The 13927-nt window shown below is 38.8% G+C and overlaps 1 protein-coding gene across 4 annotated transcripts in view; it reads right to left on the bottom strand.

The window, feature by feature from the left end:
* Window positions 1-6448: 6448 nt before the first annotated feature.
* Window positions 6449-13927, bottom strand: part of LOC113067365 (gastrula zinc finger protein XlCGF52.1-like) — a 42858-nt gene continuing 35379 nt past the window's right edge. For 2 of the 4 annotated variants that reach the window (XM_026239728.1, XM_026239727.1), the window contains exons 3-5: window positions 12659-12697; window positions 10800-12185; window positions 6449-8040 (exon numbers count right to left, since the gene is read on the bottom strand). In XM_026239728.1, coding sequence (XP_026095513.1) covers window positions 8003-8040; window positions 10800-12185; window positions 12659-12697 — 1463 coding nt within the window. In that variant the 3' untranslated portion in view covers window positions 6449-8002. The remainder of the gene's footprint in view (window positions 8041-10799; window positions 12186-12658; window positions 12698-13927) is intronic. The other 2 variants (XM_026239730.1, XM_026239729.1) reach the window with 2 other exon arrangements.

The following is a 13927-nucleotide window of genomic DNA, read 5'->3' as shown; positions in this document are numbered from 1 at the left end:
ATTTTACCTGGTTGTCTTGTCTCTGTCTCCCCATTCTACCTGGTCCTCTTGTCTCTGTTTTACCATGTTATCTGACCCTCCGTCCCTACCCCAGTCCTCCGCCACTCCACCTCCCTCCTAGTCTCTTTTTCTGTTGGTTTTCCCTTGGTTTTGGGTGGAGCATCTGGCAGCTGCTCCGTGGAGGAGGGGGTAATGTCACGCTGTCAGTCTCTGTTTCCCTGGGTGTCCACTAGTGGGCTCAATTTTTTTTTTTTTTGTTTGGACTGCATTCTGGTTTTGACCCTGGCATGTTTGACAACGATTTTGGATTACCTCAAATAAACATACTTTGGATTGGATCTCTCTTCTCCCTGTGTTTCACTGGTGCACGATTCGTTACATGTGAAAGCATTGCTAAAATATATAGAAAATGAAATTACGCAGCCAATGTTATTCTAAGTCATGAATTTGGATCTTAACCCTTGTTTAGTGTTTTTTATCAAAATGAAAATTATACTATTATACATTTTCCCAAACTCAGACTCATTGGCCTTGGCTCATTTTCTGTGAAGAACATTTCTAAAAACAAATGCTCAATGACCACTCACTGCAAATATCAACCAAATATTTAGTTTATATTGCTTGAAATTGGGATGAATTAGACATTTGTTGAGTATTTTAACATTTAATATTTGATTGTTTTAAATTAAAATTCCAAAGCTGCAATGGGTCAACCAGACCCAAAAACACTGGCTGTGAACAATATTCACAAACAGCCTTTGCGGCCATGTTGGTACAGGACAATAGCTCATAATTGGCCTCCGTGGCCATAACAGAACAGACTAAGAGTTCTAAGGTGGTCTTTGTGACTGTAATGGGCAGGGCTGAGAGTTCATGATTGGCTTCAAAAGCCCTATTCGGACGGGACTAGTTTTACAGGGGGTCGTTAGAGAAATCGGTGTTTCACAGACGTACTTGGTGATTTTAATCCCGTCTGAATCTGCCATGTCTGTGTTTTTCTCACACAACCTCTGTGATAATTCCAGAGCAAATTACCTACCGTTTTTCAGCAAACTCAGTGATCCTCTGAGAAAACTAATCCCGTCCGAATGCGAATGTCTGTGATTGCCGATTATATTTTATTTCACAACGCGTTTCCTTGTGTGTTTTGGCCAACGTGAATTACCGTAGATGCTCTTACCGCGCGGATGTTTGATATATTTGCTTAGCGGCAAATAAATAATGATAAAAAAATTATACAACTAATAAAATCAAGAGCAAGATCGCGTAAACTGTTAATACCGGCTATTGTAATATCAGCATCAGGTAAGATTACTCACGTTCATTTATGTACTCAGTTACATAATGTTTTAATTACATTTAATAAAAAAAAGGAAAACAAGTTCAACTAAAGGAACCACACATTAACATGGTTTTGCTATACTAGCCATTTAGTATTTATTGTGTAATAATACTAATGGCAATCATTCTGAATGAATGCAATGCACGCATACAGAGCGCGTGATCTCTGTGACGCCCAGATGCAAAAATCAGACCCTCCCACCTCTGTAATAAACACGGAGATACTAGTCCCGTCCGAATTGGTACATGAAAATCACAGACGTCAGGTGGTAAGAATCGAAACTCAAACGTAGTTTAGAAAACTAGTCCCGTCCGAATAGTGCTTAAGGCTGAGATAGTTTTGACAGGAGATTCAATGACCGTCTTCATGACCTCTTCAGGATGGGGAAGTCATGGCCTAGTGGTTAGAGAATTTGACTCCTAACCCTAGGGCAGTGGGTTGGCTGTATGTCACTTAAGTTTTGCAGCATCCGCCGCCACCTCTGGATAAATCATACTGTGCGCCATCACCTCTAGAGCTTCTGGTGGTATATGCAGCCCAAACACACCATGAAGTGATCCCCATAATGGGATCTTACAGATAAATCAGTTTGGGAACAGGAAGGTTTTAGAGCACTGGTTTAGGGCTACCAGATGCATGTAGTGAAACCAATGATGGACCCTCCACACTGGATGCTAGTCTGGGAAACCTTAGAACTGACCACAAAGATCTAGCTACAAAACACAATATGAAAACACTACAGACGAACAGATGAGACGTCACAATACTCTGGGAGATCAGCTGAGACATGATGAGGCTCTGGATAATCAGCTGGAATGTTACGTGACTCTGGATGTCAGCTGCGACCTGAAGTGACTCTGGATGATCAACTGTGCTATTACGTGAGTCTGGATGACCAGCTGTGACATTACGTGCCTCTGGATGATCAGCTGTGACCTGAAGTGACTCTGCATGATCAACTGGGACATTACGTGCCTCTGGACGATCAGTTGTTACGTGATGAGACTCTGGACAATCAGCTGTGACATTACTTGAGTCTGGACGATCAGCTCTGATGTGGTGAGACTCGTACGAGGCTCTGGAAGATCACCTGAGACGTGACTCTGGAGGATCAACTGGGACGTTATGTGACTCTGGACGATCGGCTGTGACCTGACGTGACTCTGGATGATCAGCTGTGCGGTGATGACTCTCTGGACGATCAGCTGAGACGTAACAAGTCTCTGGATGACCAGCTGTGGAGTGATGAGACTCTGGACGATCAACTGTGATGTGACAAGAGTCAGGATTATCAACTGGGACGTCACATGACTCTGGATAATCAGCTGTGATGTGACGAGTCTCTGGATGACCAGCTTTGACATGACGAGACGTGGAGGATTGTAATGTAACAGGAGCTAATTTAAATACTGAGGTGCTAAACCATTCAGGGCTTTATAAGTAATAAGCAAGATTTTAAAATATATATGATGTTTAATAGGGAGCCAGTGCAGTGTTGACAGGACCGGGCTGGCGGGCTAATATGGTCATACTTTCTGGTTCTAGTAAGAACTCTTGCTGCTGCATTTTGGACTAGTTGTAGTTTGTTTAGTAATTGGCAGAACAACCACCCAATAAAGCATTACAATAATCTAACCTTGAGGTCATGAATGCATGGATTAACATTTCTGCATTTTACATTGAAAGCATAGGCCGTAATTTAGAAATACTTTTGAAATGGAAAAATTCAGTTTTACAAATGCTAGAAACGTGGATTTCTAAAGAAAGATTGCTTTCCAATAGCACACCTGGGTTCCTAACTGATGACGAAGAATTGAAAGAGCAACCATCAAGTCTTAGTGTTCTGGGTTATAACATTTTTAGTTTTTAGGTCCTAATTACTCGTCATCTAGTTTTTTATATCGACTATGCATTCCATTAGGTTTTCATATTGGTGTGTTTCACCAGGCCGTGGAGAAATATAGAGCTGAGTATCATCAGCATAACAGTGAAAGCTAACACCGTGTTTCCTGATGATATTTCTCAAGGGTAACATGTAAAGCATGAAGAGTAACAGCCCTAGTACTGAGTCTTGAGGTACTCCATACTGCACTTGTGATCGATATGATATATCTTCATTCACTGCTACGAACGGATGGTGGTCATATAAGTACGATTTAAATCATGCTAATGCACTTCCATTAATGTCAACAAAGCGTTCTAGTCTGTACAAAACAATTTTGTTGTCAATTGTGTCAAACGCAGCACTAAGATCCAATAAAACTAATAGAGAGATACACCCACGATCAGATGATAAGAGCAGATCATTTGTAACTCTAAGTACTGAGTCTCAGTACTATGATACGGTCTAAATCCTGACTGGAAATCTTCAAAAATACCATTTTTCATACTATAATTGTGAGGATACTACCTTTTCTAGTATCTTGGACAGTCTATAATTAACTAGTTCTTTGGGGTCAAGTTGTGTTGTTTTTGATGAGAGGCTTAATAACAGCCAGTTTAAAGGTTTTGGTGACATATCCTAATGACAATGAGGAATTAATAATAGTCAGAAAAGGATCTATGACTTCTGGAAGCACCTCTTTTAGGAGCTTAGATGGTATAGGTTCTAACATACATGTTGTTGGTTTAGATGATTTAACAAGTTTATACAATTCTTCCTCTCCTATAGTAGATAATGAGTGGAACTGTTCCTCGGGGGTCTATAGTGCACTGTGTGATGTGATACTGTAGCTGACGGCTGAATGGTTGCAATTTTATCTCTAATAGTATCGATTTTACAAGTAAAGTAGTTCATAAATTCATTACTGCTGTGATGTTGGGAAATGTCAACACTTGTTGATGCTTTTTTATTTTATTTAGCCACTGTATTGAATAAATACCTGGGGTTATGTTTGTTTTCGTCTAAAAGAGATCTAGCAGTTTTTAATGTTTTTCTGTAGGATAGGTTACTTTCCCACCAAGCAATACGAAATACCTCTAGTTTTGTTTTCCTCCAGCTGCGCTCCATTTTTCGAGCTGCTCTCTTTAGGGTATGAGTATGCTCATTATACCATGGTGTCAAACTGTTTTCCTTAACCTTCCTTAAAAGTAAAGGAGCAACTGTATTTAAAATTCTAGAAAAGAGAGAGTCCATAGTTTCTGTTACATCATCAAGTTGTTCTGAGGTTTTGGATATGCTAACGAATTCGGATACATCAGGAAGATAACTTAAAAAGCAGTCTTTTGTGGTAGAAGTGATTGTTCTACCATACTTTTAAACAGAAGTAGAATTTACAGTTTTAGCTATATGAAGTTTGCATAAAACGAAATAACGATCTGATATATCATCACTTGGCTGCATAATTTCAACAACATCAATTCCATGTGACAGTATTAAATCTAGAGTACTTTTTCCACAACGCAGACGTGTTGACTAACCCCAATAGAGTTCATAATGTCTATAAATGCTGATCCCAATATGTCTTTTTCATTTTCAACAAGGATATTAAAATCACCAAAACTTTATCTGCAGCCAGGACTAGCTTTGATGTAAAATCACCAAGCTCTTTAATAAAGTCTGTATGGTGCCCTGGTGGCCTGTATACAGTAGCCAGTACAAACATAACAGGGGATTTATCATTAACATTTGTTTCTCTGGATAATGTTAAATGAAACACCATTACTTCAAACGAGTTATACTTGAAGCCTGCCACCTAAGAAATCCTGAAGACATTGTTATAAATTGAAGCAACACCTCCCCCATTGCCTTTTAGACGAGGCTCATGTTTATAACAGTAATCTTGGGGGGTAATTATCAGGTTTTAGCCAGGTTTCTGTCAAACAGAGCACATCTAGATTATGATCAGTGATCATATTTACAAAAAAGTGCTTTCGTAGAAAGGGACCTGATATTCAATAAGCCAAGCTTTATCATTTGTTTATCTATATTACATCGTTTTTTTTATTTGTTCAACCTCAAATTGTTAATCTTACATTGGTTTGGACATTTTTTTGTATTTTCTAGTTCGGGGAACAGACACAGTCTCTATAGTGTGATATCTAGGTGAAAGAGTCTCTATGTGCTGAGAATTAGCTGACCTGTGTGAAGTGAGGCAGCTAGCAGACGGTCGGTTTAGCCAGTCTGTCTGCTTCCTGACCTGGGCCCCAGTTAGTCAAGTATAAACACTAAGACTATTTGCCATATTTCTAGAGAGAAGAGTGGCGCCACCCCAGGAGGGATGAAGACCATCTCTTTTCAACAGGTCAGGTCTGCCCCAAAAGCTCGTCCAATTGTCTATGAAACCTATGTTATTCTGTGGGCACCACTTAGACATCCAGCCATTGAGTGATGACAATCTGTTATGCATCTCACCACCATGGTAAGCAGGGAGGGGACCAGAGTATATTAGTGTCTGACATTGTGGTTGCAAGTTTACACACCTCTTTTTTGTGATCTCTGACTGGCGAAGTCGAACATCATTAGCGCCGGCATGAATAACAATCTTACTGTATTTACGTTTAGCATTAGCCAGCACTTTTAAATTTGCCAAGATGTCAGGCGCTCTGGCTCCTGGTAAACATTTGACTATGGTGGCTGGTGTCTCTATATTCACGTTCCGTACAATAGAATCACCAATAACTACAGCACTTTCATCAGGTTTCTCAGTGGGTGCATCACTGAGTGGGGAGAACCTGTTTAATGTTTTGATCGGAACAGAAGAGCGGTGTTTTGACCCACGACTACGCTGCCTCACCGTCACCCAGTTGCCCTGCTGCAGGGGCTCTGCTGGAACCGGACAATGTACAGGAGTCCCTGAGCTAGACGCATCCAAAGCCATATCTAGAGCCCTAACATTCTTACTGTCCTCAATTAAAGTTTGGATGCGTGTCTTTAATTCTGAAACCTTCTCTGTCAGCCTAACTATTTCCCAGCATTTATCACATGTGAATCCCTCATCTGCGACAGAGATAGATAAACTGTACATGTGGCAAGAGGTGCAAATAACAATAGCAGGAAAAGCCATTACTCACCGTGCTTGATGAAATATTCTTACCACAGTTTTTTGATGAACTTGTAAAAAAACTGGAGAGAGAGAGAGAGTAGCAAGAGATAGTAGAGAGGAGAAAAGAAAACAGTGATAGGCACGAATGAAAACGCTAATACAGGTGCACTGCACTCACGAATTTCAAATAAAAGTGAACTATCAAATTAATCAGATTAGATTGATAGATAATATCAGAAATATGGTGGGTATTAAGTTATATTTTATTACTTTAAACAACAGAGAGTGATAGTAAGATTCTATTGAAAACAAAGCAACATGGAGCTACAATCACAAACAGCAGCAAGGGCATCAGGAAGCAGGAATAACACTGTCCAACAGCGACACCCACAGGTAGACACCCACAGTGACACACCTCACGATGAACAACTGGTAAATTCACATGACTCTAGACGATCAACTGTGATGTGTCGAGAGACTGGACATCAGCTGTAATGTGACGTGATTCTGGACGATCAGTTGTGTCAAGACGAAACTGGATGATCAGTTGTGATGTGAAGTGACTCTGGATGATCAACTGGGACGTGACATGACTCTGGGAGATAAGATCAGCTGGGTCATTACGAGAGTTTGGACGATCAACTGTAAAGTGACGAGACTATGGAAGATCAGCTGTAACATGACCAAACCCCTAAATATCAGCTGAGATGTGCCAAGGACCTGGAAGATCAGCTGTGACCTGACAAACTCTGGATGACCAACTATAACATGACTTAAGATGATTAAATGGGATGTCAACAGAGTAGTGATAAGCTTTCTTGAATGTCTTGTGGTTGACTAAATTTTGTGGCCGCCTTTATCTGCAAGGAGTCATAAAACAGGGATGGGTCGACAGCAACAACAGGTATAGCACAGGCACAGCAGAAAAGTCATCCAGAGACAGGCATGGATCAATCGATGGCGAATGTCAAGAGGTCAAGAGTAATTTATTTATAATTTGCATAGGTAACACTGGGAAAAACTGGGCATTGAAATGATTGTGACAAGGCTCAGACAACAAGGACAATAACAGGCCCACATATAAAAAAAATTAACATATACAGATATAAACATACATGGATGGTATGGAGATATTGAGTGACTTAAGTCACTATAGACAGAACAATAAACAGAGCAGTAAATAAAAAATAAGGGGCAGTAACCGATACAATAAGGGTAGACATTGTTAAGAGATTTAACTAGTCCTGAGATACTAATATAGAATACTGGTGTAGAGCAGTGTCCAAAATGTATTTGTAGAATATCGCAGAGCTACAAGAAAAAACTATTAAAAGTTGCAGTGCAAGTACAATAAATAATAAACTTAAAGGCAGCATGTATTCCGGTTTTAGATGAAAGATAGTTGGCTGTTAATCAGTCTGATGGCTTGAAGATCAAAGCTATTTTTCAGTCTGGTTGTCCATGATCAGATGGATCGTAAGTGTCTGCCAGATGGCAGTGAGGCAAACAGGTGATGAGCAGGGTGAGTGCAGTCCTTGATGATGCTGCAAGCCTTTTTCAAGCAGTGAGTTTGATAGATATCCTGTAAGGCTGGGAGTTTATGTCCAATTATGAGCTCTGCAGTTTTCAATACTCTCTGTAATTTAATCCAAAGGGCAAGGCAAATGGGTAATCTTCAGACAGGCAATAGTTCAGGCGAGGTACAAACAAAGTCTGAAACAGCAAGACAAAGTGATAATCCATGAAAGGCTAAAGTCCAAGGCAGGCAGAGAACAGGCAGAACAAGGCAAACATGCTAGGATTAAGACACGGATGTATAAGGCAATGGACAGGACTAAACTAGACTTGATTTGAGAACTAGTACTAGGAACGGTCTGTGTAATGTAGCTATCGCTAACATGGTGATAAACACTAACAATACTCAGCCCTGAGTGGTGCTTATGGTATCGTATTTATATTGTATGTGATTGGTTGCAGGTATTAATACCATCGATATTAGGATTGAACTGCCCAAAGCTAGGAGAAGGGTTGCTAATGTAGACAAACTCATTCAATGTCAGTCATGTGTGGAGTAAAATATAGTTTATTAGGCAAATTAAAGCTTTACTGAGAAATGTAAAAGCCCCAAAAGCAATTATAATACTTTGTGGCTTTTAAATATTAAAACTACAATTATAAAATTACGTTTCCCTGATTCAAATACAATCAGCAGACAATAACAGTTGTTGATAAAAAGTTGAAATATAAAAAGTAAAGATAATGTATTCATAAAAAAGGTAACATTTAATCAATTACATTTTATCAGCAAATAGAAAAACAAGCTAAGCAAAAGTGAAAACTTCTTTCTCCGCTCTCTCTCTCCTTCTGACTTACACGTATGGATGAGTATCGGTAAGGTTTTGATATTCTTACAATCCTGCTTATTAAACATAATATTAAATTAATGAAAATAATATGAAACCCATAAGTACAATGATATCTTTTATATCATGAAACTAAATTATATAGTGGAACAAAAGTTTGTAACATTGTTATCTGGAAAGAAACTGCATCTTTGAGTTGGTATGAATCTGAGTTTAATTTAATGGTTATGAAGATGTAGATAAACCCTCTGGAGTCTAAGGGTATTTTTGGGGCCTGGAGAAGTTTTGTCATGCCCTGTCATTTGTGCTTTTTCACATCTAAATGGCTAAAGTCTAATCTCACTGTAATCAGCACAAACTGGGCTATAATAATATGTGAGCAGCATGTATGTAAATGATTCTGTTTTTGAGAAAAGAAAATGTTTTTTGTGGTTAGTGAAAAACTAAAAATGTTAAATCACTTGAATAAGGCCATAAAACACTTACAAAAACTGGCTCCCGGGATTTTTGAGAACTGGAGCTTGTAGCCTAGATTTTTTTCTTTGTAAATTATGTGAAAATCATCTTGTTTACTCACTTACAGAAAACAATATATTGATTAAAATTTTCTAAGACACATTTGGTTGGTAAAAGTCATATGCGAGTAGGCGTCAACTATAATGAATATCATTGTGATTTACACCTGAGAAGACAAAGGCCTGCATAATGAGCCGCATAATGAGCCTCTCAGTCAGCTGTCACTGAGAGGGAAGAGTTACAAGAAAGAATGTGAGGACAAAATAAATCTATATAATTTTATGTTTGTAGTTTATTTAGAATATAATTAATTATCCCACAACATAATTTAATATCCACTTGGTGGAGCAGTTAAACAGTTTATAAGGAACAATCAAAGCTGACTTTCAAACTGAATTTTTTGCATCATTACTCCAGTCACCTCCTTTTAACAATCTGATTTTCTACAAAAAATATATATATATTATTATTAATGTTGAAAAGAGCTGAGAATATTTTTTTCAGGTTTTTTAGGGTGGATAAATTGAAAGAACAGCATTGTTTGTTACAAGTGTTACAGTTACATTTATTTGTTACATTTATATTATTTACATCAAGCTTTTGAATTGTATAGTATTGTATATTGTTATTGAAACTTCATAATATTTCACTTGATTATACATTTAGTCAGGAATTATAGTTTGGAAAAAGTCTAGTACGTTATGTTAAAACTAGTTCAAGTATATAAATGAATAAAAAGAGACTTACTCATGTTTATGTTCTCTGCTGAATAAAGCACTTCAACCTTTTTTTCTGAGGAAACCCAAATCTCAAATCCTCAACCACATTGCATCTTTTTGGGGTGAATTAGGTCTTATTCCTCTCATCGAGAAGCAAATAGTAAAATAAAAAAACTTGAAGAACAGTCTCGCTGCTTTTTCTTCTGTTGTGTGTGTATTCAAGCCGCGCTTCAGTTTGAATCTGACTAGCGCGTTAAGCGCGGGGGCGTTGTCACATTAGATATAATGAAGGGAGACGTGAAAAACAGACATCGTGTTGTTTTCATATGGAATACTTTATTACAGAATATTTGTTTTCGGCAGCACTTGTTTAGTTTAAAAGCAGACATCCAGGGAGATGCTGCACACTGGTGGTGAATGAGGAGATACCCCCAGACTATGTAAAGCGCTTTGAGTGCCTAGAAAAGCGCTATATAAATGTAATGAATTATTATTATTATTATTATGTCAAGCTTTCTAAAGATATGTCTCCCATGTCTCTTCATTGAGTATTCACTGAGTTACAGTTCATTTTAGTGACGTGTTTGTAAATGAAGATCAGCGCAGACAAAAGCTGCAGACAGCACACCTTGTTTGTTATCGTTATTTTATAAATGCACCAAGTTTTGTTGTTATTATGTCTGTATACAAAAAAAGTTTATCCTTTACAGATTCGATTGATGTATTGCTCTTATCTGTACGATCAAAACTGAAATTTAAATTCTTTTTGGGGTTATCAGGAGAAAATGAATCATAATTCGTATACGTGTTAATCGATTTAAGAGGATTTTTTTTGGTGAGGATGCAGCATCAGATCTGATGATGATCTACTTACTATGATAGTTTTTTGTATGATTGTGTAGAGAAACGGAATGACTGAAACTCTTCCAACATGTCGTGCAGAGATATGGTTTCTCTCTAGTGTGGATCCTCTCATGTGATTTCAGATGTGATGAAACACTGAATCTCTTGTCACAGTGTGAACACTTGTAAGGTTTCTCTCCAGTGTGAATCCTCTCATGCTTTTTTAAACTGCCCGCTGTAGTAAAAGTCTTTTCACACTTAAAGCACATGTAATCTCTCACACCAGTATGTATTTTCTGATGCAATTTTAAATGTTCTGGACGCGAAAAACTTTTTCCACACAAATGACATGAATGTGGTTTCTCCTTTGTATGAACTTTCAGGTGCTGCTTCAGGGCTGAATCTCTCAAAAATGTTTTCCCGCATTGATCACATGTGTACAGCTTCTCTCTAGTGTGGATGTTCATGTGTACCTTAAGAGTTGCTGATCGTGAGAAACTCTTCCCGCACTGATCACAAGTGAATGGTCTCTCTCCAGTATGAACTCTCATGTGTGATGTAAGTCTTCCTTTTAGTGTGAAACTCTTCCCGCACTGATCACATGTGTACAGTTTCTCTCCAGTGTGGATCCTCTCATGTTTTTTCAGGTTTCCTGACACACTGAATCTCTTGTCACAGTGTGAACACTTGTAAGGTTTCTCTCCAGTGTGGCTCATCTCATGTGTTTTCAGGTTTCCTGACACACTGAATCTCTTGTCACAGTGTGAACACTTGTAAGGTTTCTCTCCAGTGTGAATCCTCTCATGCTTTTTTAAACTGCCCGCTGTAGTAAAAGTCTTTTCACACTCAAAGCACATGTACTCTCTCACACCAGTATGTATTTTCTGATGTATTTTCAAACTTTGTAATAATGAAAAACTCTTTCCACACAAATGACATGAGTGTGGTTTCTCCTTTGTATGAACTCTCAGGTGCTGCTTCAGGACTGAAGCACACAAAAATGTTTTCCCGCACTGATCACATGTGTACAGCTTCTCTCTAGTGTGGTTGTTCATGTGTAACTTAAGGTTTGATGAGTATGAGAAACTCTTCCCGCACTGATCACAAGTGAATGGTCTCTCTCCAGTATGAATTCTCATGTGTGATGTAAGGTCTCCTTTTAGTGTGAAATTCTTCCCGCACTGATCACATGTGTGCGGTTTCTCTCCAGTGTGGATCATCTCATGTCTTTTCAGACTTGATAACTGACTGAATCTCTTGTCACAGTGTGAACACTTAAAAGGTTTCACTCCGGTGTGAATCCTCTCATGTGTTTTCAGATGTGATGACCGACTGAATCTCTTGTCACAGTGTGAACACTTGTAAGGTTTCTTCTCAGATTCACTCACTTCTCTCTCCTCATTACTTTCAATCAACTCTGAAAAAAGGAGAAGAAAAAAAAAACTGTACATTTGACATTAACTACAAAAAAGTGACCGGACATAAAAACAAACCCTGCTATAACACGAAAAGTAGACCATTGCACTGCAAAATTTGTTTAGTTTGTTTGCTTAATCTTATGATTAGGTTTCATTAACTGTTTTGTCTGAATGAATAAGAGATAAGATGGAATGTTTACGCAAACTCAAGGTTTATGGGTTGTTTATAGTTGGATGTGTGCTGGTCAGATGAAGTGTGAGGATTGAAACACACACAACTAAGATTTTTCAATAAACTCTTTTATCATCATCACACTATCTCTCTTGCTTAGTCTCTTTTCTGGCTATGCTCGGTCAACTTCTTGGTTGGTAGGAGGCTTGATGGCAAGAGGACAGTTGATGGCAAGAGACAAGACTTGATGTTAAAGGGATAGTTCACCCCAAAATCAAAATTATGTCATTAATGACTCACCCTCATGTCGTTCCAAACCCCTTAGACCTCCGTTCAGACCTGGAAGAGAAGACAGTTATGAATAAAGTCGTAGTTTTTTCTATTTTTGGACCAAAATGTATTTTCGATGCTTCAAAATATTCTAACAGACCCTCTGATGTCACATGGACTACTGTGATGCTTTTCTTACCTTTCTGGTCTTACGGGTTTGGAACTACATGAAAGTGAGTCATTAATGACATAATTTTCATTTTTCGGTGAACTACCCCTTTAATCGATTTTGGTTATCGACAACCCTACTGACTATTTGTTCAGATACCAAACAAATTGGATATTTTTCAGGACTGGATCTTAACTATCTGGTGTTGAGACCGAGTTGCAACCTTCCACTCCCAAGCCAACAAAGAAGTTGTATACAGCCTAGTATAAAATAGTAATTTTGGTCTATATAGCAAATTTTGCCTTTCATGAAAACTGCCTTTCATAGCACCTCAGTATTTGAATGAGCTCCTTTTACATTATAATCCTCTACGTCCGCTACGTTCTCAAAACTCAGGCAATTTGATAATACCTAGAATATCAAAATCAACTGCGGGCGGCAGATCCTTTTCCTATTTGGCGCCTAAACTCTGGAATAACCTACCTAACATTGTTCGGGAGGCAGACACACTCTTGCAGTTTAAATCTAGATTAAAGACACATCTCTTTAACCTGGCATACACATAACATACTAATATGCTTTTAATATCCAAATCCGTTAAAGGATTTTTAGGCTGCATTAATTAGGGGAACCGGAACCGGAAACACTTCACATAACACCCTATGTACTTGCTACATCATTAGAAGAATGGCATCTACGCTAATATTTGTCTGTTTCTCTCTTGTTCCGAGGTCACCGTAGCCACCAGATCCAGTCTGTGTCCAGATCAGAGGGTCACTGCAGTCACCCGGATCCAGTACGTATCCAGACCAGATGGTGGATCAGCACCTAGAAAGAACCTCTACTGCCCTGAAAGACAGCGGAGACCAGGACAACTAGAGCCCCAGATACAGATCCCCTGTAAAGACCTTGTCTCAGAGGACCACCAGGACAAGACCACAGGAAACAGATGATTCTTCTGCACAATCTGACTTTGCTGCAGCCTGGAATTGAACTACTGGTTTCGTCTGGTCAGAGGAGAACTGGCCCCCAACTGAGCCTGGTTTCTCCCAAGGTTTTTTTCTCCATTCTGTCACCGATGGAGTTTCGGTTCCTTGCCGCTGTCGCCTCTGGCTTGCTTAGTTGGGGTC

The sequence above is a fragment of the Carassius auratus genome, linkage group LG28B (assembly GCF_003368295.1).
Source record: "Carassius auratus strain Wakin linkage group LG28B, ASM336829v1, whole genome shotgun sequence".
Taxonomy (NCBI): domain Eukaryota; kingdom Metazoa; phylum Chordata; class Actinopteri; order Cypriniformes; family Cyprinidae; genus Carassius; species Carassius auratus.
The sequence above is the reverse complement of the archived record's forward strand: the minus strand, read 5'-3'. Positions and strand labels throughout refer to the sequence as shown.